Below are 27086 nucleotides of genomic sequence, written 5' to 3'. Positions count from 1 at the left end.
ACTGTGACATTGAAGCTCCTTGAATGCAACACGCTGCTTTCAAAAAGATACAATAGACCATCTGTTGCTTGAGGAAATATACTTTAAAGCCTCTTGTGTATCTTTCCGGATGCAACACGTTGCTTTCGAGTAGATACAGAAGGGCATCTGTTGCTTATGGAAAGATATTTTAAAGCTCCTTGTGTATCTTCTCGGATGCAACACGTTGCTTCTAAGATGATACAATAGAGCATCTGTTGCTCATGGAAAGATACTTTGAAGCTACTTGTGTATCTTTTCAGATGCAACACACTGCTTCCAAAAAAGATATAATAGAGCATCTGTTACCCATATGAAGATACTTTGAAGCTCCTTGTGTATATTTTCGGATGCAAGATGTTGCTTTTGAGTAGATACAATAGAGCATCTGTTGCTTATGAAAATATACTTTAAAGCTCCTTGTGTATCTTCTTGGATACAACACATTGCTTTGGAGAAGATACAAAGAGAGATTCTGTTGCTTATCGAAAGATACTCTGGAGCTACTTGTGTATCTTTTCGGATGCAACACATTGCTTGCAAAAAGATACAATAGAGCATCTGTTGCTCATGGAGAGATACTTTAAAGCTCCTTGAGTAATTTCTTGAATGCAACACGTTGCTTTCAAAAAGATACAATAGAGCATCTGTTACTTATATGAGGGTACTTTGAAGCTCCTTGTGTATCTTATCGGATGCAACACGTTGCTCTGGGGAAGATACAAGAGAGCATATGCTGCTCATGGAAAGATACAATTTCAAAAATGTTTCATGTTTATGAATACATAGTATTGTTGTCTATAGTGAGGTCCACGTTATAATGACAGTATTTGATCAACTTTGGTTTTGATATCCTTGTCTATCATTCGACAAAACCGGTGGTACTATCCTTTTCTAGGTCCTCAACAATGCCAATTATGTTTTTGACAAAGTAGAAATATAATTAATCAAAGCAGAGAATCGGCATCGCTATTCTTGTATCTTTATCCACTGCTATTATAACGTTGTCCTCACTATAGTGGCCCTCCACCGGAGGGCAAAGCTACATGACCATGACTGTAAAATTGGGAAATAATTATGGCTGTCTTTGAAAAGATGCACTGTATTTCAAGCTATGCTATGGCAGTGCGAAATAGCCTTCTGGGAGATCGGAGCAATAAGAGTTATTTCAGATGATAACAATCCAGCTCAGTTGCTCAAACATACCTCGACACCAAGCCATTAGTGCTATTGCCCTGTTTTGACAGATCTGATGCTGACTCAGCAGTTGATGAGGGCTGGTGTCTGGGATCCCCCACCCCCTTCGGAGTAGCCTCTGTGGTGGTAGTTGAGGTTGTACTACTGGATACACTTGGAGCCGTGGTTTGTATCTCAATGGGCACATACTCTGGTTTCCTATCATAGTAGAGTGGTGGACTCTGGTAGGGAGGAAGCATATTTTGATACGGATATTTATATGGAGGAAGCTCATTTTGATATGGTGCGTGCACCCTATAGGGAGGAGTTCTCACATCATTGTAGAACCGATCCTGATTGGGAGGATACTGTCCAAGAGGTTGATATTGTTGATAGTAATATGAGTAGCGTTGTTTGTCATAACCCAACAATTTGTTATCTAAATTATAATAGTTGTTGTAGTAGGGATTCCGCATGTAAGGGGGCTCCATATCATAGATTGTGTACTTCTGTTGAGGAGACACATCATATATCCTGTGTCCACCATGTTGGGCACCATTTTGTGGAGTTATGTCGTAGATTGTGTTCCTGTGCGCCCCACTTTGGGCGCCATTCTGTGAAGTCACATCATATATTCTATGTCCACCATTTTGTGGAGTTATATCGTATATTGTGTTCCTGTGAGCCCCACTTTGGGCACCATTTTGTGGAGTTATATCATATATTCTGTGTCCACCATTTTGGGCGCCATTTTGTTGGATTGCTGATGTTGTCAAGATGGCAGTGGGTGAGGCTGGTTGGTCCCTGTTGTTTGTGACATCGATGACAGCTGATGAGACATGGATGATCTCATTATCCTTTGGTGGAGGATTTGGGTTCACGTTCAGGTTTGGATTTGGATTCAAGTTGATGTTTGGCCGGTTGGTGTCTCCGTAGTTGGTGGCTGCTTGCCTAGTTGAGTGCTGGTGGAGTGGTGAGGTTGCTGTTAGACCTGTGAGCAGATGAGGAAATAACAATTATTCATAATATCCTATTATATTAAGCGAGCAGTTTCTGTATAGCTATTTATATTTTAATATTTTTATCTATGGTTATCTGGTTATTCACATTCAATGGATTTCAAAAACAGCTCTCACAATTTTCATGTAATTTGGAACATAGTAGGTTTATGATATGAAAATCTGATTGCACTAGGTCTCATCCCTGGGGAAACTTGCTGAAGGACATAAAAAGGATAACAATTATTCATCCTTGGAAAAACAGATGATAATTTTGTCGACAGTTAAAACAGAAGATGCATTTGTGGGAGAGAAACAGATTTATTTCCAGCTGTGTAATCAATCAGCGATAAATATTATCTATCTGGACAATTTAATCGACTTGATCAAATTAATCTGATTTGTTGACATGACATGATAATCCTTCTTAACTAGAGTATATCATTATTTTCAAAGTTGATCATTATTTGACAATTTTAAGTGATTAGTGAGTGTTATTTTGTTATTCTATTTGGTTTGTAGATAATCTGAATTAGAACTTTTTTGTTTTCAAATGTTTGAGCTCAAAATTGAACCTGAATTCAAGTGTATGGAACATAACCCACTTCCTGGACTATTCATAGTGCATAAATCAGAGTTCAGGGAAGAGACAGTTTTGAGCTGTGCCTGTTAGTCCTTCCCCAATCATTTTAAAGAATTGTGTTCATCAATAGTCAATAAATAAATAACAAGCAAAGCTCAGTGCCCCAATATTGATGGATAAAAAGACCAAGAAATTGTCAAAAACCAAAGATTTTTCAATACATTCATCGAGTATTGACAATGGTGTAACAACTGAAACCGGTTTTCCTAACTATCAATAAATCTCTGGTTTTTTGACAATTTCTTAGTCTTTTCATTTAATATGAATAATTACCACAATATCAATTTCTCAACTACACAAACAGAGAAAAATGTATAATATAATAAAGAAAAGAATTGGCTTATTCACATACGGGATAACAAATCCACAAATGATGCACTGTCATGACTGAAATACTGGACTGATCAACTTGAGATTATTATAATGAAGGAAAGAATTGGCTTATTGACATATGGTATGGGAAATTCACAAATGATGAATCATCACAGCTGAACTACTGGAATGATTAACTTCAGATTTTATAATAAATGTATAAAAATTATCCATAATATATCAAATAAAAAGACAAATGAATTGTCAAATACCACAGATTTATCAATAAATTCATCAATTATTGACATTGGTGTAACAACCGAAACCGGTTTTTCCAACTATTAATGAATTTGTGGTTTTTGACAATTTCTTAGTATTTTTATTCAATATGAATAATCACCACAATATCAACTTCTCAACTACACAAAAAGGGAAGAATCTATAATATAATATAGGAAAGAATTGGCTTTTTCACATACAGGATAGAAAATTCACAAATGATGCATCATCACAGCTGAACTACTGCACTGATTAACTTGAAATTTTGCTTATAGACTCTCAATTTACCCAGGATGGTTAAAGGCTTTTTTCAAATTATTTTAGATTCCTGTAGGTCAAGTTTCCAGTTTGTCGAGTTTTCAACTGGAGCCTTGTGAAGCATGAGTCACCAGCTAGTTCAAAATACAGTAGATTATCAATTATCTGGATTAACTGATGCATGACACTGATAATTAAGATAATTGATTTTTTTTCGATTTTGGCATGTGGTGAGGTCCATGGTAAATTTATACATTGTTGAAAAGCGATCTGGAACTGTTATGGAGCTAGAAGAGGATAGCCCTATCTGCTTTGTCAGATGATAGACAAGGATAGCAGTGCCAATGTCAAATATGGCCATTATAGCATTGACCTCAGTATAGGAAGATGATAATTATGTAGATGATACAAAGATGATAAATATGATACAAAGATGATAAATATGATACAAAGATGATAGAAATATGTTATATGGATGAGGTTATAAGGTTAGCAATGCCAATGCTGATCAAATACTGTCATTATAATGTGGACCCCTCTATACAAAGATGATACTAAGATGATGTGAAGATTATCATAAATCATAAAGTATCACCACAAAATGATAAAATATCAGCACACTTCAGTTTCATCTCACAAGATACAGTATCAACACTGAGCTTGATACATAACACAATAATTTGATACAAAACTTCCAAACTTCGCCATCAGTGCAGAGGTGGAGCACATTTATTCTTCTTCATTCATTACTTCATTCATTAATACAATAAGTATATTATCTAAATGATAGGGAGAGGAAAAATGAGGTAACCTTGTGCTATTCCTCTCCCAAATTAAGATATGGTTACACATAGCCCGAAATAGGTTAAGCCTTGAAGTTCTTCAATTCTCAAAATTTTTCAGTAGGAAAGGATAGTGCTGACTGCTTTGTCAAGTGATAGACAAGGATAGCAACACCAATGTTGATCAAATACTGCCTTTATAACGTGGACCTCACTATATGAAGATGATAAAAATATTATCACAAAATGATACAGTATCACCACAAAATGATAAAATATTACCACACCTTATATAGTTCAATCAAACATGATACAGTATCATCTGAGCTTGATACATAACACAATAATTTGATACAAAACTTCCAAACTTTGACAACAGTGCAGAGGTGGAAAAGGATAGAGCTATCTGCTTTGTGGAATGATAGACAAGGATAGCAACACCAATGTTAATCTAATACTGCCATTATAACGTGGACCTCTCTATACCACTATAGAGTCTATGTGAAAGGACACAGTATCACCACAATATGATACACAACACCATAATTTGATACAAAACTTCCAAACTTTAGCAACAGTGCAGAGGTAGGAAAGGATAGAGCTATCTGCTTTGTGGAATGATAGACATGGATAGAAACACTAATGTTGGTCAAATGAATGAATTGAATGAATGATTCTCTATTTTGCCAAAAATAAAATACGAAAAAGCTTTACAAAAAATGAATATAAGTATATGCACTTCAACCAAGATACAAACATTTATTTAATTAGATATAATAACGAAATGATATCCTTTATATTATGAATAATAGTTATAAAATGAAGATTAAATTTATGATCACATGCATAAGTACAGTAGGTGAGGCAAAAACACCGGCAAAAGGAAGATTCCTTGTGCGCCAGTGTGAGTCGTAAATCAGTTTAATCAGGGATAAAATATATAAACTTATAAATTTAGCGTATGAAGTGTTCGAAAATATAATTTATAATAATATGAAGTTGATTATTGTATAAAAGTCAACGATTGGAAATAATTCAAGTTCAGCCATGCCTCTATGGCTCTTTTTCTGTGTTTATTATTTCGGAAATTATTAAGTGGAAATTCACTTTCAAATTCACTTTATAAATTTACTGCTAATGTAGTAAAGTTGCCTTCTAAGAAGAGCTGAGTTGGTGTTATATATTTCATATTTTACTTTCCTTGCTCTATTACCATAGGTAAGGAAAGTATTGCTTTCCGAAAAAAATTAAGGTACTCCAATTTCTAAATTTCTATACGTTTCAAGGTCCCCTGAGTCCAAAAAAGTGGTTTTTGGGTATTGGTCTGTATGTGTGTGTGTGTGTGGTGTGTGTGTGTGTGTGTGTGTGTGTGTGTGTGTGGTGTGTGTGGTGTGTGTGTGTGTGTGGTGTTGTGTGTGTGTGTGTGTGTGGTGTGTGTGTGTGTGTGTGTGGTGGTGTGTGTGTGTGTGTGGTGTGTGTGTGTGTGTGTGTGTGTTGTGTGTGTGTGTGTGGTGTTGTGTGTGTGTGTTGTGTGTGTGTGTGTGTGGTGTGTGGTGTGTGTGTGTGTGTGTGTGGTGTGGTGTGTGTGGTGTGTGTGTGTGTGTGTGTGTTTGTGGTGTGTGTGTGTGTGTGGTGTGTGGTGTGGTGTGTGTGTGTGTGTGTGTGTGTGTGTGTGTGTGTGTGTGTGTGGTGTGTGTGTGTGTGTGTGTGTGTGTGTGTGTGTGTGTATGAGTGTATGTGCGTCTGTGTACACGATATCTCATCTCCCAATCAAAGGAATGACTTGAAATTTGGAACTCAAGGTCCTTTCACTATAAGGATCCGACACGAACAATTTCGATCAAATGCAATTCAAGATGGCGGCTAAAATGGCGAAAATGTTGTCAATAACAGGGTTTTTTGTGATTTTCTCAAAAACGGTTCCAACGATTTTGATCAAATTCATACCTAAAATAGTCATCGATAAGCTCTATCAACTGCCACAAGTCCCATATCTGTAAAAATTTCAGGAGCTCTGCCCCATCAATGCAGATAGATTCCCAATTATCAGGCTTCAGATACAATTGAAACAAAAAAAATCGAGTGGAGTAGATTGAGAATGAAAATCTCTACAATTAATGTTCAGTAACATTTTCACCTAAAATTGAAAATAAGCTTTAAATTCGAGAAAATGTGATTATTCAATTGCAAATTATTGTTGATTCTATTAAATCATTCACTATGAAGAGATAGCAGACCTCATGTGTGTCTCCAGCGTTATTGCCCTGTCACCAGCTGGCTCAAAACTTTGAATAGTAGACTTGAGATGCGCGGCAACACTAGCGTCAGGTAATCTATTTTCATAACGGCAAGGAAAGTTGTGTGAGTGCGCCACACCAGATTTTTCTAATTTTATTAGGTCTAAGATTATAATTCATGTCATCGGGTAGAGGGTATTTATTCTCATATTTAAAACTGTAATTTAAATATTTCAAATAATACTGCCACTACAACGTGGACCTCCCTATACCTGGGAGTGACTGGTGGCGCTGCCATAGATTTGGCGGTGGGAGGGCGAACTATCTCGGGCAGAGTTGCGTAGTATATGATGCGCCGTTGAGTGGGGCCTCCACTGCGTCTCACTTGATCATTGTCCGCCAGGTAGCGTCTGTTGTTACGACTCCAGGACTGCAAACCTGGTAGCTGCAACACAAGCAAATTGAAAAATTGAATATAATTTCAATATAAACTGGATACACTAGTCGTTCTGTGAACAGTAGACCTCACGCAGTATTCTCATCCACAAGTACCAGATGTCACCTGTTTGAATTGTTAACAAACTCAGTTCACGTTTTGAATTTGTATTCCATTTCCATATGATATGATTCATCCAGTTCCGTGATAATCTCTCCATCTGATAAGAATTATGACCGAGCGAAGTGAGGTCTAAGATTCAAGTCGACGGTTTGGCATTTCTCTTAATGTTTAAATGTTTATATGTTGCGCATTTACGGCGAAAGTCGGTAATAGATTTTCCGAAATTTGACAGGTATGTTTCTTTTTTAATTGCGTGTCGACGTATATACAAGGTGTTTTTGGAAATTTTGCATTTCAAGGATAATATAAAAGGAAAAAGGAGACTCCTTCAATATTAGAGTAAAAATCAGACTATAGAATTATTCGTCATGAATCAGCTGACAAGTGATTACACAGATTTATGGAGAAGCCAGTCTATTGCTGTATTCCCATAAGGACTATAGTTTCAATCAGGTACTTGTGGATGAGAATACTTGAGGTCTACTGTTCACAGAACTACTAGTTTTTATAATAAAAAATATTTCAATTTCTTCAGCATTATTAAGTTTATTTGATTATTTTCAATCACCCATCAAATTATTTCTTTTCAAATGTGAGAATATTGATACAAATGGGTACGCATAATAATAATATGACCGCAAAACATAATATTGAAACCAAAGAACTTAAAGATGAATAACTCTTCAAGGTCTTTGATTGAAACTATAGACCTAGTAGGAATAGACACGGCTTCTCCAGAACATCCACTTATCAGCTGATTGATTATGAATAATTCTATAGTCTGATTGATCCTATCTTCAAAGTAGATGATATATATAGTGATATCAGAGTATGGAGGAATTCCTTTTCTTTTCATATTATCCTTAAAATGCAAAATTTCAAAGAACCTTGTGTACACTTTGACAGTTGAAAAAAGAATATTCCTGCCGAATCTCATCGAATACTGTCAATGCGTTTGGCCGTAATCGCGTTACATACAAACAGACAAAAGCAAATCGAATTGAAACAGATCTCACTACATTCGGTCAAAAAATATGATATCTAATTTGTCTCTAATTTGCATGTAACAAATTTCATAACAATTATTATGAAAATCTATTGTCCTATCTAATTTGTATTATTGTCTTATCTAAAAATTTTAGATAACCTGACTTCCATTAAAAATGCAGGGTACTAAGCAACTCTTGGTCGAGGCTCGACCAACATGATGTGGAGTCGACGCTTGATTTAGTCTCACAGTCACGAGGTCCCGGAGACTAGAGTCGACTGGTCTGAGTGTCACAATTTGGAAACACATGCTCTCCACTAGAGTCCAGTCTCTTCTCCACCTCAGTCGCTTAAGTGTGAATGAAGCTCGAGAAGAGACTGGACTCTAGTGGAGAGCATGTGTTTCCAAATTGTGACACTCAGACCAGTCGACTCTAGTCTCCGCGACGTCACCATTTGGAAACACATGCTCTCCACTAGAGTCCAGTCTCTTCCCGACCTCAGTCGCCTAAGTGTCAGTTGAGTCTTACAGTATGTGTCCCAAAGCGTAGCATAGCATTCACAAACTTGAAAAATGATGAGGAGGAGGATGAGGAGGAGTAAAGGGAAGAAACAGTAGAAGAAGAAGAAGAAGAGGAAGAAGAAGAAGAAGAAGAAGAAGAAGAAAAAGAAGAAAAAGAAAAAGGTGGAGGAGGAGAACAAGAAGAAGAGGAAGAAAAAGAAGAAAAAGAAAAAGGTGGAGGAGGAGGAGAAGAAGAAGAAGAAGAAGAAGAAGGAGAAGAAGAAGAAGAAGAAGAAGAAGAAAAAGAAGGAGATTAATTCTCACCTGAAATCTCGAAGAAGGTGGTGTCATCCTATAAGTATTGGTCACAAACTGAGTCTTCGGTCTCCGCCAATGGAACTCGTTCCTCTTCTCTCTCTGTCCATTCACCCCCTCCTCTCCTCTTTCTCTCACTGCCCCCTCATCAGATACGTTCTCCATCCTTGTCACTCCAGAGTTCAGGATCCTCGCCTGTCTCTTATGTCCTCTCCTCTGTGAGGGCTCTCTCTCTCTATCAGCCGTCTGATTTTCGGATAGCACTCGTATCGATGAACTCAACGTTTGGACTTGTTCCGGTTTTAGCAAGTTATTTCGGCCCTCCACACTACTCGATGAACTCACCATTCGGAATTGTTTAGAATCGGGCAAGTGGTTCTGCCCCTCTACACTATTCGATGAACTTATCATTCGGAATTGTTCTGATTCGGGCAAGTGGTTTCGCCCCTCCACACTATTCGATGAATTCATCATTTGGAATTGTTCCAAATCGGGCAAGAGGTTTCGCCCTTCTACACTATTCGATGAACTCATCCTTTGGAATTGTTCAAATTCGGGCAAGTGGTTTCGCCCCTCCACACTATTCGATGAACTCACTATTCGGAATCGTTCCGAATCGGGCAAGTATTTCCGATCCTCCAACTTCCCTCATTATTCTGGTTAGCAGTTCCATTCTCCGCTGTTTTCTTAGACAGGATACTCGATCTTCGATGCCTGATACCAACGGTTGTTGTGACATCTGGAGAATTCTTCAAGGTCATCTCAAGGTCAGAGTCATTCTCAGCTGTAACCGAGTCCAAGGTCGAATCACGCTGCTTCAAGGTCATTGGATCAGCTGTTACCATGATGACTGTCAATATAGCGAACATCAGGAGAAGTAGGTGGGGTATTAGGTCCGCCATTTTCCTGCAAAAATAAAAATAATCAACATTTATTGAAAAGAATCAAAGACCTTAAAGATGCATAGACTCACATGCAGCGCTAGTGTCGTACTTGGAATTGAAATCGGCCATTGATGGGGCAACCCATGAGATTATTACATACCAATGCCTTTGTTATCTATAGTATTACAAATATATAGATACAAGCCCTCAGGCTCGCTTCGCTCGCCATATCCGTCTAGCAAGGGGGCTCCGCCCCCTGGACCCCCGAATGGATCGTCCAAATATGAGATCAGCGGGGCTCGCTTCACATAGTTGCTTATGAAGACATGTCTGATTGGAATGACTAATCAGTGTGAGTTGTGTCATGAAGAGCTATGTGAAGTATTGTGACTATACGTGTCTGATCATGTCCTTTCTAAGACTAAGGCTGAGCAAACACCAGTTAGTCAAGACAAGACATGATCAGACACGTTTAGTCACAATACTTCTCATTGTTGGTCATGAAGACATGTCCACTTGCAATGACTAATCAGTGTGAGTTGCGTCATAAACAACAATGTGAAGTATTGTGACTAAACGTGTCTGATCGTGTCTTGTCTTGACTAACTGGTGTTTGCTCAGCCTTAGTCTTAGAAAGGACATGATCAGACACGTATAGTCACAATACTTCACATAGCTCTTCATGACACAACTCACACTGATTAGTCATTCCAATCAGACATGTCTTCATAAGCAACTATGTGAAGCGAGCCCCGCTGATCTCATATTTGGATATTCCCCAGCCTTAGTCTTAGACAAGACACGGTCAGACACGTTTAGTCACAATACTTCACATTGTGGCTTATGACGCAACACACACTGATTAGACATGTCTTCATAAGCAACTATGTGAAGTGTTGTGACTAAACGTGTCTGATCGTGTCTTGTCTTGACTAACTGGTGTTTCCCCAGCCTTAGTCTTAGACAAGACACGGTCAGACACGTTTAGTCACAATACTTCACATTGTTGCTTATGACGCAACACACACTGATTAGACATGTCTTCATAAGCAACTATGTGAAGTGTTGTGACTAAACGTGTCTGTTCGTGTCTTGTCTTGTCTTGACTAACTGGTGATTGCCCAGCCTTAGTCTTAGACAAGACACGTTTAGTCACAATACTTCACATAGTTGCTTATGACGTACCTCACACTGATTAATCATTGCAATTAGACATGTCTTCATAAGCAACTATGTGAAGTATTGTGACTAAACGTGTCTGACCGTGTCTTGTCTAAGACTAAGGCTGGGGAAACACCAGTTAGTCAAGACAAGACACGATCAGACACGTTTAGTCACAATACTTCACATAGTTGCTTATGACGTACCTCACACTGATTAATCATTGCAATTAGACATGTCTTCATAAGCAACTATGTGAAGTATTGTGACTAAACGTGTCTGATTCTGATCATGTCTTGTCTTGACTAACTAGTGTGTGCCCGGCCTGATAATGGATACTTGTTGAATATATCCCATTAGACTGAGTATATGACCTACTTGGGGGAAAATTATTGATTATTCTTTACAATAATCAATTTGATATCATTTTAACAGTCATTGATAATTAACTAGTAGTTCTGTGAACAGTAAACCTCACGCAGTATTCTCATTCATAAGTACCTGATTGAAACTATAGACCTTATGGAAATACAGCAATAGACTGGCTTCTCCACACATATGTGTAATCACTTGTCAGCTGATTTATGATGAATAATTCTATAGTCTGATTTTTACTCTAATATTGGCGTATGAAGGAGGCTCCTTTTTCCTTTTTCACTAGTAGTTCTGTGAACAGTAGACCTAACGCAGTATTCTCATCCACAAGTACCTGGTTGAAACTATAGACCTTATATGGAAATACAGCAATAGACTGGCTTCTCCACACATCTGTGTAATCACTTGTCAGCTGATTTATGATGAATAATTCTATAGTCTGATTTTTACTCTAATATTATCGTATGAAGGAGGCTCCTTTTTCCTTTTATACTAGTAGTTCTGTGAACAGTAGACCTCACGCAGTATTCTCATCAACAAGTACCTGGTTGAAACTATAGACCTTATATAAATACAGCAATAGCGATGGCTTCTCCACACATCTGTGTAATCACTTGTCAGCTGATTTATGATGAATAATTCTATGATCTGATTTTTACTTAATATGGCGTATGAAGGAGGCTCCTTCCTTCTATACTAGTAGTTCTGTGAACAGTAGACCTCACGCAGTATTCTCATCCACAAGTACCTGATTGAAACTATAGACCTTATGGAAATACAGCAATAGACTGGCTTCTCCACACATCTGTGTAATCACTTGTCAGCTGATTTATGATGAATAATTCTATAGTCGGATTTTTACTCTAATATTGACGTATGAAGGAGGCTCCTTTTTCCTTTTATATTATCCTTGGAATGCAAAATTTCCAAAAACCTTGTATATATGTCGACGCGCAATTAAAAAAGAATTTAATGGAAATCTATTACCGCGTTTCGCCGTAAATGCGCAACATATAAACATTTAAACATTCAAACATTTAAACATTAAGAGAAATGCCAAACCGTCGACTTGAATCTTACAACTCACTTCGCTCGGTCAATTATTATTCATTTTTGATCAGTCGAGAGGATAATCACCTTGCTCTTGTCAGGTTAACGTAGAATTGACATCATTCCTTAATTATAATTATTATGATTGCATTTATACTGCTTCTCATTTGAAAAATGATTACAGTTCAAAGAGTAAATTCAACTGTAAGTATACTATACACGAGATGATTATCTTAGTAAGGTGTCTAGGACATGCCAAATGTGATTCTTCTTTTTCTTGTTCTTTTCCTCTTCTTCCTCAAATTTTTCTTCAACTCCCTCTTCTTTTTCTTCTTTTTCTTGTTCTTGTTCTTTCCTTCTCCTTCTTCCTCTTCTTCTTCTTCTTCTTTTTCATCACCTCCCTCTTCTCTTTCTTCAACCCCCTCATCCTCTTCTTCCTCTCCTTCTTCTTCTTTTACTTCAACTCCCTCTTCTTTTTCTTCAACTCCCTCATCTTCTTCTTCTTCTTCTTCTTCTTTTTCTTCTTCTATTTCTTATTCTTCTTCTTCTTCTTCTTCTTCTATTTCTTCTTCTTCTTCTTCTTTTTCTTTTTCTTCTTCTTCTTCTTCTTCTTCTTCTTCTTCTTCTTCTTCTTCTTCTTCTTCTTCTGCTCCTTCATTTTTCCTTTACCTCCAACTTCTTCTTCATTTCCTTTTTCGTCGTTTTCTTCTTCTTCTTTTCTTCCTCCTGTCTTCTCACTCTTAAATCACTTCTTCTGCTCCTTCCTTCTTTCCTTCTCCTTCTTCTCCTCCACTGCACTCTTCTTCTTCTTCTTCTTTTCTTTTTTATTCTTCTCCCTCCTCCTCTACTTTTTCTCAACCTTCTTCACCATCATATTCCCCTTAATCATGATCCTCTTGTTGTTATTCATCACCTTCTTTTTTCTTTATCCTCTTCTTAGTCTTCTTCCTGTTCTTCTTCTTCTCTTCTTCCCTCCTTCTCCTTAACTCCTTCTCCATTTTCTTCATCTTGTTCTTCTCCTTTTTTCCTTCATCCGCTTCCTTGTCTTCTTCTTCTTATTATTATTATTATTCTTTTTATTATTATTTTGTCCTATTTTCTCTAAATACCATATCTTTCCTCTTCATCCTCTTCTTCTTCTTTCTCTTCTTCTACTTCTTCTCCTCCTCCTCCTGTCTTCCTCACCTTCTTCCTCTTTCTCGTCTTCTTCTTTTTCTTTATCTCCTTCTTCCTTTCTTCATCAACTTCTCCCTCTTCTTCTTCTTCTTCTCCATCTCCTTCTTCGTCTTCTCCCTCATTTCCTCCTTTTTCTTCACTTCCTCCTGTCTTCTAATCCCCCTTTTCTCCTCCATGTTTCTCTTCATGTCCTCTTTCTTCTTCTTCTTCTTCTTTTTCTCCTTCTTCTTCTACCACTCCTTCTTCTACTACTACTACTACTACTGGTTATTCTTCGTCTTCTTCTTCATCATCTCATTTTTCTTCTTCTTCTTCATCATCCTCTTCTTCTTCCCCTCCTTTTTCTTCTTCTTCTTCCCCTCCTTTGTATTCTCCTTTCAATTACAAGTTAAATTACCACAAGAGTTACCTCTGTAGACTATAATTTCCATATACAGTAACTTATACGGTACTCTTGCATCAATTTCATTTCTACCGTATTATTATTTTTTCGTATTCGCATTTTTGCATGATAGTCATTACAGAGAAGATGGGAAGGAAATTCCTTCTATACAACAATATTATTTCCTTTCCCATCATAATTATCCTTCTATAGTTAGGTCCACGTTATAATGGCAGTGTTTGATTAGCAATGGTATTGCTATCCTTGTCTATTATTCAACAAAACGGATGGCGCTATCTCTTTCTCGCTTTGCTCTGTTGCCAGATCGTCGTTCACCTACATAGAAATGATAGTTAATTAACTAAATTTTCCATCTTGATCATGATGGAATTATTGAAAAATATTGATTATTGCTTAATAATAATATAATAGATTTTTCTTACAGCTACCTCGGAAAGTTACTGTTCCTGTACTGATTACAGAACGCAAACATTCACTTTTCCGCTCTAGTGCGGGAAAAAATATTTTCTGCACTCTAGATTTGCAACATGGCAACACAAAATAGTTGGTGGGTTATATGGAGGATTAGTGCACGAAAACAAGAATTAAGCTGGTAACAATGACTGTGGTTAGATTTAGATAAGAATTATTTCAATGGCTACCCTACATTTATGATAAAATCCCAATCTAGGAATCCAAAACAAGAATAATGTTCATCTAAATCACAATTAAATAATCATCATTCACGAATTCTCATCATTTAATAATGAATAATCGTTCTTTTCTATTCATAATTATTATTTCAACTGCAAGAAATGAGAAAAGTAGCAAATATACATTATAAAACTCGAATTTTGAGGTTAAATGATTACCGTTCGATATTCATATAAATAAAAATAATTAAAAACATGACAATACTACAGTAAATATTCTCTGTATATTTCTCGCCTACGGCTCGGGCGTAAACGTTTCTTTCGGTGCAACAAACTGTCACTTTGCGCACTAGTTGCACAAATGACTATTTTCAAACGAGAATGAACAGTTAATATTTTATCAATAAACCTGTGTGTTTCTCAATAAGGCTGTGTTTTATAACTGCGCAAGGTCTACAATCACAAAACTACTAGTGAATTGTTGATTCTTGTAAATAGTGATCAATTATATGTCAGTCATCTCGGGAATACTAGTAGTTTTGTGAACAGTAGACCTCGCTCGGTTATAAAACACAGTCTCCTCAAATACTGTTCATCAGAGTAAATTCTGTCCTGTCCTGTCGTGTCGGCGAGATATCGGTGTATAAACGCCTAATGGCTGGTTTGGGTTGTTGTATCGACAATCATAATAAATACTAGTAGTTCTGTGAACAGTAGACCTCGCGCAGTTATAAACCACAGCCTCCTCTAATACTGTCCATCAGAGTAAATTCTGTCCTGTCCTGTCGTGTCGGCGAGAAATCGGTGTATAAACGCCTAACGGCTGTTTGGGTTGTTGTATCGACAATGCTAATAATTTGATGTGAACAGCTATGCTACTATCATCAAAAGCTTACCGAGTTGAAAGCAGAGAAAAGTCGGGAGAAAATACTATGCTACTTCAATATATCAATTGCATGCCTCACTGCATGCAATTAATAGCCCACACAACAGCTGTTTTTTCACCAAGTTACATTGAGATATTGAATTGCATGCGTCATTGAGTGCAATTTATAATCCACTCGACAGCTGATTTATGATGAATAATTCTATAGTCTGATTTTTACGGTGATATTGGTGTATGAAGGAGGCTCCTTTTCCATTTTTTTATATTATCCTTGAAATGAAAAAATTTCCAAAAAACCTTGGATATACGTCAACGACAATTAAAAAAGGAACATACCTGTCAAATTCCATGAGAATCTATTACCGCGTTTCGCCGTAAATGCGCAACATATAAACATGAATATGAACAAAAATATAAACATGAAGAGAAATGCAAAACCATCGACTTGAATCTTAGACCTCACTTCGCTTGGTCAATTATTTTCTTCAATGATTTAAGAATTTATTATTTTTTTGATAAAATATTTGAAATTGATTAATATAAGAGCAGGACGGAAAATGTTGGTAGTACATCGTCTTTCTTCATAGACAAAGCACAATCGACAACAGCGAGGAGGTAGGAAAGGATAGCGCTATTTGCTTTGCTGAATGATAGACAAGGATAGCAACACCAATGTTAACCAGATACTGCCACTATAAGGTGGACTTCACTATATAGTTATTCAGCTGAAAAGGTTCCAGCCCGGTGAACAAAGTAGGCCATTATAATAGTAGGCTTGATGAACTATTTAGCAAGTCAATTAAATCAGAAGCTGATTAATCATAGAGGTCTTTGTACTCTCGATTATCTCTTTCTATCACTCTCTCTCACTCCGTCTCTTTCTTTCTCTCAGTCCCTCTCTCTCTCTAACTTTCTGTATCTCTTTCTCTCTCTCACTAACTTTCTGTATCTCTTTCTCTCTCTCTCTCTCACTTTCTCCCTCTCTCCCTTTCTCTCAATCACACACTCTCTCTCTCTCTCTCTCTCCCTTTCTCTCAATCGCACTCTCTCTCTTTTACGGTTAAGTGCTGAAGGGGAGGGTATCCTTCATACCCTCTCTGAGAATGGACTTCTTAAGGTCCAAACTTCACCGTTTCATGTGAAAACATTACAGTAGTACCTTAACTTATGCATTTTTCATCATTATTCTAGCTCAATATTATTGTAGAACTCATTAGTTTAATATGACTCACCATGTCATTTTACCGCTACTGGTATTCATTTTCAACGCTTGAACGTAAGTTGAATTATGTTTTGTTTAACACATGAATAAAGGAATCTGAATCTCTCTCTCCCTGCCGTATTTTTATTTTTCGTATTCATTGTAACATACAGAAATAAAGAAATCTAATTGACCGAGCGAAGTGAGGTCTAAGATTCAAGTCGACGGTTTGGCATTTCTCTTAATGTTTAAATGTTTAAATTTCCACTTTCCTTGCCCTATTACCAAAGTTAAGGAAAGTATTGCTTTCCGAAAAAATTAAGGTATCCCAATTTCTAAATTTCTATACGTTTCAAGGTCCCCTGAGTCCAAAAAAGTGGTTTTTGGGTATTGGTCTGTATGTGTATATGTGTGTGTGTGGTTGTGGTGTGTGTGTGTGTGTGTGGTGTGTGTGGTGTGTATAGTGTATGTGCGTCTGTGTACACAATATCTCATCTCCCAATTGACGGAATAACTTGAAATTTGGAACTTGAGGTCCTTACACTATAAGGATCCGACACGAACAATTTCGATCAAATGCAATACAAGATGGCGGCTAAAATGGCGAAAATGTTGTCAAATACAGGGTTTCTCGCGATTTTATCGAAAACGGCTTTAACGATTTCGATCAAATTTATACCTTAAATAGTCATTGATAAGCTCTATCAACTACCACAAGTCCCATATCTGAAAAAATTTCAGGAGCTGCGCCCCATTCAATGAAAGTTTGATTTTAGAATCCCAATTATCAGGCTTCAGATACAATTTAAACAAAAAAAATTCAAGTGGAAAAGATTCAGCATGAAAATCTCTACAATAATTTATGCTCAGTAACATTTTCACCTAAAATTGAAAATAAGCTCGAAGTTCGAGAAAATAAGATTATTAAATTGCAATCTGTTGGCAACTGTTGATTCTATCAAATGATTCACTATGAAGAGATAGCAGACTTCGTGTGTCTGCAGCGTTATTGTCCTGTCACCAGCTGGCTTAGATCTGTAAACAGTAGACTTGAGTTGCGCGGGAACACAAGCGACAGTTGATCAATTTCCATAACGGCAAGGAAAGTTGTGTGAGTGCGCCACACCAGATTTTTAAATGTTTATTTGTTTATATGTTTATATGTTGCGCATTTACGGCGAAACGCGGTAATAGATTTCCATGAAATTTGACAGGTATGTTCCTTTTTTGATTGCGCGTCGACGTATATACAAGGTTTTTGGAAATTTTGCATTTCAAGGATAATATAAAAGGAAAAAGGAGCCTCCTTCATACGCCAATATTAAAATTAAAACCAGACTATAGAATTATTCATCATAAATCAGCTGACAAGTGATTACACAGATGTGTGGAGAAGCCAGTCTATTGCTGTATTTCCATAAGGTCTATAGTTTCAATCAGGTACTTGTGGATGAGAATACTGATGAGGTATACTGTTCACAGAACTACTAGAAGGTATTGAAATTTTAAGGTTATTTCTGTTCACTAGACAACACACTCTACCTACTATTCTCACGTGTAGTTAAAACAGTTACTCTACCAAGTGAGTAAAGTAGAGTTAGGACGGTAGAGTTAGTATACCAGTTACTCGACCAAGTAAGTGCAGTAGAGTTAGGACGGTAGAGTTAGTATGCCAGTTACTCGACCACCAACTCTAGTATAGTGATGTGCTCGTTATAATGACAGAGTTTGATTAGCAATGATATTGCTAACCTTGTCTATCATTCAACAAAGCGGATAGCGTTATCTCTTTCTCTCTTCCCTCTGTTGCCAGATCGTCTTTTAACAATATAGAATTGATGCTTAATCAACAAAATATTTCATCTTAAATTATGAAATTATCAATAATATGTTTTCTTACTTAATAAAATAATATCGGGGCACCGAGCTTTGCTCTTTATTTTTATTTATTGATAACAGAGCACAATTCTCTAAAATGATCATGTTTATATTTCACAGCTGGCTATACGTCAGCTCATGAATTTCGGGGAAGGTATTGCTTTCCGAAAAAAATTAAGGTACCCTAATTTGTAAATTTCTTTACGTTTCAAGGTCCCCTGAGTCCAAAAAACTGGTTTTTGTGTATTGGTCTGTATGTGTGTGTGTGTGTGTGTGGTGTGTGTGTGTGTGTGTGTGTGTGTGTGTTTGTATGAGTGTGTGTGTGTGTTTGTATGAGTGTATGTGCGTCTGTGTACACGATATCTCATCTCCCAATTAACGGAATGACTTGAAATTTGGAACTTAAGGTCCTTCCACTATAAGGATCCGACACGAACAAGTTCGATCAAATGCAATTCAAGATGGCGGCTAAAATGGCAAAAATGTTGTCAAAAACAGGGTTTTTCGTGATTTTCTCGGAAACGGCTCCAACGATTTTGATCAAAATCATACCTAAAATAGTCATCGATAAGCTCTATCAACTGCCACAAGTCCCATATCTGTAAAAATTTCAGGAGCTCCGCCCCATCAATGCAGATAGATTCCCAATTATCAGGCTTCAGATACAATTGGAACAAAAAAAATCAATTGGAGTAGATTGAGCATGAAAATCTCTACAATTAATGTTTAGTAACTTTTTCACCTAAAATTGAAAATAAGCTTTAAATTCGTGAAAATGTGATTATTCAATTGCAAATTATTTTTGATTCTATTAATCATTCACTATGAAGAGATAGCAGACCTCATGTGTGTCTCCAGCGTTATTGCCCTGTCACCAGCTGGCTCAAATATTTGAATAGTAGACTTGAGATGCGCGGGAACACTAGCGTCAGTGATCAATTTTCATAACGGCAAGGAAAGTTGTGTGAGTGCGCCACACCAGATTTTCACTATCCACAGCTGTTTCAGCCAAAAATGATTTTTCCTTTCAATGTCGTTCAGCGAGTTTTCCCATGAATAAGACCTAGTGCAATCGAATAATTATTCGATTAATCATTCATTAATCATTCACTATGAAGAGATAGCAGACCTCATGTGTGTCTCCAGCGTTATTGCCCTGTCACCAGCTGGCTCAAATATTTGAATAGTAGACTTGAGATGCGCGGGAACACTAGCGTCAGTGATCAATTTTCATAACGGCAAGGAAAGTTGTGTGAGTGCGCCACACCAGATTTTCACTATCCACAGCTGTTTCAGCCAAAAATGATTTTTCCTTTCAATGTCGTTCAGCGAGTTTTCCCATGAATAAGACCTAGTGCAATCGAATTTTGATATCATAAAACTAACTTCCAAATTTCTTGAAAATCGTTAGAGCCGTTTCCGAGATCCATTGAACGTAAATAAACAGATACAAATATAGTTCTGCGAACAGTAGACCTCGCTCATGAATACAACTCTCAATCTAATCAATCTAATCAATTTTAATATTCTTTCCGAAGAATGGACATTGATATGTCCAAAGCTCCGCCAATTTATGTAGATGCATAACAATATAATTATTATCTATAGTTATTATATTACAAATTGTTTTTTCATATCATAACAGTTCAATAATTATTTTCTTAGTCTATATTATGTAATTCATCTATAATTTTGCTGTATTGTAGCTATTGTATATAAGTGTATAAGTCAGTATATATTGTAATCTACATAAATAAAGTACTCAATCAATCAATCAATCTAATGAGAAGTGCCAGTACAGTAAGTACAGTATATTGTGAAGATTTAGCCATGTCATTTATTATTTTCTCCATTGAAAGTGCTAGAGACACTGTTTGCAGGGAAAAAGTAGGAGCATGAATTGCTGTATCTTCAAAGAAACTTTTGGGGTTTGTTTATGGTTTTTCAAATATTACAAAAAAACCGGAGGTCATACCAAAAATCGTTACACATACGTTTCTGCGCCTTGTTTCAAAGAGCTTGCATACCAAATTTCATCCAAATCGGACAATAACTGCGACTGTAACTGCGGTACAAACAAACAAACAAACAGACAAAAGCCGATCGAGCCGGAACTAAGACCTCAGCTTCGCTTCGGTCAATTAAAATACTGAAATTGCTCGCTTAATAGAAATAGAATTATTTATTATTTTAAAAGAGAATGAACACTTGATATTACATCAATAAACCTGTACAGCTACCGTCTATAGAAGGCATTGACAAGACAGAGGATCGGCAACGTTGTTCTGCTATCTTTCTCCCCTGCAGTTATAACCTAGACCTCACTATAGTTACGTTTCTTGCTTGATAAAATATAATTGACTATTTTAAACGAGAATGAACAGTTGATATTACATCAATAAACCTGTATCAGCTACCGTCTATAGAAGGTATTGACAAGACAGACAGGATCGGCAACGTTGTTCTGCTATCTTTCTCCACTGCCTCATTAACGTGGACCTCATTAGAGTGACAAACAGGCTGAACGCTTTTCGTACAAATTTTGGCTGACAGTTTAAACTATAATCTCATTAAAAAAAAAGACCGGTTCACTCTATTTTGAGAAAGAAGTTTGCTTATTGAAGAGTGAATAGTAATCAATGATTCAATAGTAAATGGAGTAAATAGTGATTAGTAATCGAGTAAACTGATTATTATGTAATCAATGCTTCTGTAATCAATTTAACGAGATATTTTTTCCTTATAACTTTTTCTTTCATTCAATTGAAGAATCAATTTAATTTGAGATGGAGACACCCATGTAGAGACATCTTCAAGAATAAAAGAAAGAGATGCTGAGGAGCGAGCTACGTGGAGACAGTTTGTTGGTGCGGCCAAATGTCAACTTAGATATAGATGGCCCTGGGAGTAAGTATGGCTTCCAAGACATCAATCAGTATTCATTTCCATCTTCACTTCTTCAGGATCATAATAAGGGAATGATCCATTGTTTCAAGGTATAAAAATCTGGTGTGGCGCACTCACACAACTTTCCTTGCCGTTATAAAAATTGATCACCTGACGCTAGTGTTCCCGCGCATCTCAAGTCTACTATTCAAAGATCCGAGCCAGCTGGAGACAGGACAATAACGCTGTAGACACACGAGGTCTGCTATCTCTTCATAGTGAATGATTTAATAGAATCAACAGTTGCCTAAAGTTTGCAATTGGATAATCACATTTTCTCGAATTTCGAGCTTATTTTCAATTTTAGGTGAAAATGTTACTGAACATAATATTGTAGGTATTATCATGCTGAATCTTTTCCTCTTTGGTTTTTTTTTGTTCAAATTGCATCTGAAGCCTGATAATTGGAAATCTAAGATCAAACTTTGCACAGATGGGGCGGAGCTATAATTTCCAGGAGCTCCGCCCCATCTGTGCAAAGTTTGATCTTAGATTTCCAATTATCAGGCTTCAGATGCAATTTGAACAAAAAAAACCAAAGAGAAAAGATTCAGCATGCTAATACCTACAATATTATGTTCAGTACATTTCACCTAAAATTGAAATAAGCTCGAATTCGAGAAAATGTGATTATCCAATTGCAACTTTAAGGCAACTGTTGATCTATTAAATCATTCACTATGAAGAGATAGCAGACCTCGTGTGTCTACAGCGTTATTGTCCTGTCTCCAGCTGGCTCGGATCGTTGAATGTAGACTTGAGATGCGCGGGAACACTAGCGTCAGGTGATCAATTTTTATAACGGCAAGGAAAGTTGTGTGAGTGCGCACACCAGATTTTTATACCTTGAAACAATGGATCATTCCCTATTATGATCCTGAAGAAGTGAAGATGGAAATGAATACTGATTGATGTCTTGGAAGCCATACTTACTCCCAGGGCCTCTATATCTAAGTTGACATTTGGCCGCACCAACAAACTGTCTCCACGTAGCTCGCTCCTCAGCATCTCTTTCTTTTATTCTTGAAGATGTCTCTACATGGGTGTCTCCATCTCAAATTAAATTGATTCTTCAATTGAATGAAAGAAAAAGTTATAAGGACAAATATCTCGTTAAATTGATTACAGAAGCTTGATTACATAATAATCAGTTTACTCGATTACTAATCACTATTTACTCCATTTACTATTGAATCATTGATTACTATTCACTCTTCAATAAGCAAACTTCTTTCTCAAAATAGAGTGAACCGGTCTTTTTTTTTAATGAGATATAGTTTTAAACTGTCAGCCAAATTTTGTACGAAAAGCGTTCAGCCTGTTTGTCACTCTAATGGGTCCACGTTAATGAGGCAGTGGAGAAAGATAGCAGAACAACGTTGCCGATCCTGTCTGTCTTGTCAATACCTTCTATAGACGGTAGCTGATACAGGTTTATTGATGTAATATCACTGTTCATTCTCGTTTAAAATAGTCAATTATATTTTATCAAGCAAGAAACGTAACTATAGTGAGGTCTAGTTATAACTGCAGGGAGAAAGATAGCAGAACAACGTTGCCGATCCTCTGTCTTGTCAATGCCTTCTATAGACGGTAGCTGTACAGGTTTATTGATGTAATATCAAGTGTTCATTCTCTTTTAAATATAATAATAATTCTATTCTATTAAGCGAGCAATTTCAGTATTTTAATTGACCGAAGCGAAGCTGAGGTCTTAGTTCCGGCTCGATCGGCTTTTGTCTGTTTGTTTGTTTGTTTGTACCGCAGTTACAGTCGCAGTTATTGTCCGATTTGGATGAAATTTGTATGCAAGCTCTTTGAAACAAGGCGCAGAAACGTATGTGTAACGATTTTTGGTATGACCCTCCGGTTTTTTTGTAATATTTGAAAAACCATAACAAACCCCAAAAGTTTCTTTGAAGATACAGCAATTCATGCTCCTACTTTTTCCCTGCAAACAGTGTCTCTAGCACTTTCAATGGAGAAAATAATAAATGACATGGCTAAATCTTCACAATATACTGTACTTACTGTACTGGCACTTCTCATTAGATTGATTGATTGATTGAGTACTTTATTTATGTAGATTACAATATATACTGACTTATACACTTATATACAATAGCTTACAATACAGCAAAATTATAGATGAATTTACATATATAGACTAGAAAATAATTTGACTGATATGATATGAAAAAACAATTTGTAATATAATAACTATAGATATATAATTATATTGTTATGCATCTACATAAATTGGCGGAGCTTTGGACTATCAATGTCCATTCTTCGGAAAGATATTAAAATTGTTAGATTGATTAGATTGAGATTGTATCATGAGCGGGTCTACTGTTCGCAGAACTATATTTGTATCTGTTTATTTCGTTCAATGGATCTCGGAAACGGCTCTAACACAACATTATTACACCCCAGCTGAGCTTCTGTAGTAAATTTGAACAATTTCTGTTCATTTGTTCTCGATAAAGCTGAGAAACGCTAAAAACGCTGGAAAAACGCAGATTTTGGCCGTATCTTGGGATTTTTCCAAATCCGTTCTTAGTGCGCCTCTAAAGGGCCAACTGAACATACCTACCAAATTTGAACGTTTTTGGTCCGGTAGATTTTTAGTTCTGCGAGTGATTGAGTGAGTCAGTGAGTGAGTGCCATTTTACTTTCATATAATACTAGCCTTAAGGCTCGTTTCGCTCGCCATGTCCGTCTAGCAAGGGGGCTCCGCCCACTGGACCCATACTGGATCATCCGAGAATGGGATCAGCAGGCTCGCTTCGCTCGACTGCATTTTTCATTTGAACATTTTTATCATATGTTAGGACGATCCAGTCGGGTGTCCAAACTAAACGTCTGGCCAAACGGATATGGCAAGCGAAGCGAGCCTGACGGCTAGTAGTATAATATTCCCAGGAATAGCTCTGATTGAAGTAGCAGTCTATTTTTCCGCGATAAATGCATTTCAATCTTCAACTTGGTGCCAACCTGACAAAATTATTAATTTAGTTACCATTTAACAACTGTTTAGAAGAAGTACTCTCTCTAGATTATAGTTCTATTTTGGTATGGACATTTTTCAATCATAATTAAGAGAATAAAAAGAATATACATGATAAAAGACGAACTTCAAACCCTTAAAAACCACCCTTAGAGTGAAATATTGCCAAAAGCGCCTCTAAAGGGCCAACAGAACAATACCTACCAAATTTGAACGTTTTTGGTCCAGTAGATTTTTAGTTCTGCGAGTGAGTGAGTGAGTGAGTGAGTGAGTCAGTCAGTCAGTCAGTCAGTGAGTGCCATTTCGCTTTTATTTATATAGATATAGATACTGATTCAAGAGCGAGATAAATATATTAGACCATAGTGAGGTTCACGTTATTACGGCAGTGGAGAAAGATAGGAGAACAACGTTGCCGATCCTCAGTCTTGTCAATGCCCTCTATAGACGGTACCTAAGTGATACAGGTTTATTGATGTAATATTAACTGTATCGATATCCAAATGTATTCTATTAAGCAAGAAATTATCATATTTTTCAGTAATTGACCGAGCGAAGTGAGGTCTATGATTCAAGTCGACGGTTTGCATTTCTCTTAATGTTTAAATGTTTATATGTTGTGCATTTACGGCGAAACGCGGTAATAGATTCTCATGAAATTTCACAGGTATGATCCTTTTTCAATTGCGCGTCGACGTATATACAAGGTTTTTGAAATTTGGCATTTCAAGGATAATATAAAAGGAAAAAGGAGCCTCCTTCATACGCCAATATAAGACTGAAAATGAGACTATAGAATTATTCATCATAAATCAGCTGACAAGTGATTACACAGATGTGTGGAGAAGCCAGTCTATTGCTGTATTTCCATAAGGTCTATAGTTTCAATCAGGTACTTGTGGATGAGAATACTGCATGAGGTCTACTGTTCATAAAACTACTTGTATATAGATCATACAAAGATGATAAATATTGATAGACAAGGATAGCAACATCAATGTTAATCAAGTGCTGACTTTAGGCTGGGCACACACCAGTTAGTCAAGACAAGACACGATCAGACACGTTTAGTCACAATACTTCACATAGTTGCTTATGACTACTTACAGACTGCTTACAGACTATAAGTCAATGCAATTAGACATGTCTTTATGTGGCGTTGCAACTATGTGGAGTTCACAGAACTAGTTGATATGTAATATTAACTGTATCAATATTCAATTGTATTCTATTAAGCAAGAAATTATTATATTTCTCAATAATCTCATAATGAATTCTAATCATTGAGATGAAATATTCTGTTAATTAATGAATAATTCTACATTGTTGAAAGACGATCTGGGAACAGAGCGAAACGAGAAAGAGATAGCGCCATCTGCTTTGTTCAATGATAGACAAGGATAGCAGTACATTGCTTATCAAAAACTGCCATTATAACGTGGACCTCACTATAGTAGAGTTAGTGGTCTAGTAACTGGCATACTAACTCTACTCTACTAACTTCGTAGCCGATCCTCAGTCTTGTCAATGCCTTCTATAGACGGTAGCTGATACAGGTTTATTGATGTAATATTAAACTGTTCATTCTTGTTTAAAATAATCGATTATATTTTATTAAGCAAGAAATTATATTTTACAATGATTTCATAATATTAAGATGGAATATTTTGTTAATCAATCATTAATTCTACATTGTTAGAAGACGATCTGGCATCAGAGCGAAGCGAGAAAGAGATAGCGCCATCTGCTTTGTTGAATGATAGACAAGGATAGCAATACCATTGCTGATCAAACACTGTCATTATAACGTGGACCTCGCTGTCAAGGTCACTTCTGTGAACTCATGTAAAGTGGGATAAGGTGAAAATAATATAATGAACTGCAGTTTACTTGGTTTACAGTTTACTGTTCACAATACTATCTGACAATCTTCAGTTCCACATGGAAGACTCTGGTTGAGAACAATAATTATTATTCTGTGTAATGATATTGACCAATTCTTCTCCTTCTTCTTCTTCTTCTTCTTCTTCTTCTTCTTCTTCTTCTTCTTCTTCTTCTTCTCTTCCTTCTTCTTCTTTCTTCTTCTTCTTCTTTCTTCTTCTTCTTCTTCTTCTTCTTCTTCTCTTCTTCTTCTTCTCTTCTTCTTCTTCTTCTTCTTCTTCTTCTTCTTCTTCCTCTCCTCCTCCTAATCCTCCTCCTTCTCCACCAACTACTACTACTACTTTAGTCATAGTCTACGTTTATATTAAATTTCAAAAAACTAGAAAATTGAACCAAAATAAAATAAAGAGAAAATAGTATAAAGATTCAACTGTTTTGAATAATTTTAGAATGTTTCATTTCGTCAAGGAAAACCGTTTCCAATATTATTGACCGAGCGAAGTGAGGTCTACGATTCAAGTCGACCGTTTGGAATTT

General features: G+C 36.6%; 1 protein-coding gene across 1 annotated transcript; it reads right to left on the bottom strand.

Annotated features, from left to right (window-relative positions):
* Positions 1-1087: 1087 nt before the first annotated feature.
* Positions 1088-9621, bottom strand: LOC111054884. The gene is made up of 4 exons (XM_039435341.1): positions 9076-9621; positions 6976-7148; positions 4749-4753; positions 1088-2185 (listed from the first exon to the last, which is right to left on the bottom strand). Exons 1-4 carry the CDS (start codon positions 9598-9600, stop codon positions 1215-1217), a joined length of 1674 nt encoding a protein of 557 aa, XP_039291275.1. The 5' UTR covers positions 9601-9621; the 3' UTR covers positions 1088-1214.
* Positions 9622-27086: the final 17465 nt, after the last annotated feature.

The sequence above is a fragment of the Nilaparvata lugens genome, chromosome 9 (genome assembly GCF_014356525.2).
Source record: "Nilaparvata lugens isolate BPH chromosome 9, ASM1435652v1, whole genome shotgun sequence".
Lineage (NCBI taxonomy): Eukaryota > Metazoa > Arthropoda > Insecta > Hemiptera > Delphacidae > Nilaparvata > Nilaparvata lugens.
This window is presented reverse-complemented; position numbering and strand designations above follow the sequence as displayed.